At 44.4% G+C, this 646-nt stretch overlaps 1 protein-coding gene across 1 annotated transcript in view; it reads left to right on the top strand.

Annotated features, from left to right (window-relative positions):
- The window catches only part of EMH_0049890 (uncharacterized protein), a gene marked incomplete at both ends in the record, with an annotated part of 2970 nt that extends 2592 nt beyond the window's left edge, over nt 1-378 (top strand). Inside the window, 1 exon segment of the mRNA XM_013496579.1 lies at nt 293-378. Coding sequence (XP_013352033.1) covers nt 293-378 — 86 coding nt within the window.
- Nucleotides 379-646: the final 268 nt, after the last annotated feature.

Here is a 646-nt window from a genome sequence, read left to right as displayed (position 1 = left end):
GCAGCAGCAGAATGGGATGCAGACTCCGCATGCAGATTTCTTCAGGGCTGTTTTATGCTGCAGCTTAATGAACCCCAGATCACCAACTGGTAAACCCTAAACCCTAAACCCTAAACCCTAAACCCTAATTTTTTCTGTTGTTAAGAGCAGCCAGTATAGCCGAAGCATTGATATTCCCTCTCTCTGTTTTTTTTTTAAAGTTCTAGGGTTTAGGGTTTAGGGTTTTCAGGTTTATCCTCTCGAGGGTTTAGGGTTTAGGGTTTAGGGTTTAGGGTTTAGGGTTTGAATGCAGGGCATGGAGAGCTGCGTTTCGCAGCAGCAAACCACCAACCCTTTCTGCTGCTGCTGCTGCAGTTAGTGCTGCAGCAAGATCCCTGACGCCTCTCAAGCATCCGTATAAACCCTAAACCCTAAACCCTAATCTATAAACCCTAAACCCTAAACCCTAATCCATAAACCCTAAACCCTAAACCCTAATCAATAAACCCTAAACCCTAAACCCTGATGCCTAGCCTGCAAAACCCTAACGGAAAAACATTTATACACAGCAGCTCTTTGGGTGATAGAATATGGATAGTTCAGGGTTTAGGGTTTAGGGTTTAGGGTTTAGGGTTTAGGGTTTAGGGTTTAGGGTTTAGGGTTTAGG

This window comes from Eimeria mitis, genomic scaffold, assembly GCF_000499745.2.
Source record: "Eimeria mitis Houghton genomic scaffold, Emh_scaff2178, whole genome shotgun sequence".
Lineage (NCBI taxonomy): Eukaryota > Apicomplexa > Conoidasida > Eucoccidiorida > Eimeriidae > Eimeria > Eimeria mitis.
This window is presented reverse-complemented; position numbering and strand designations above follow the sequence as displayed.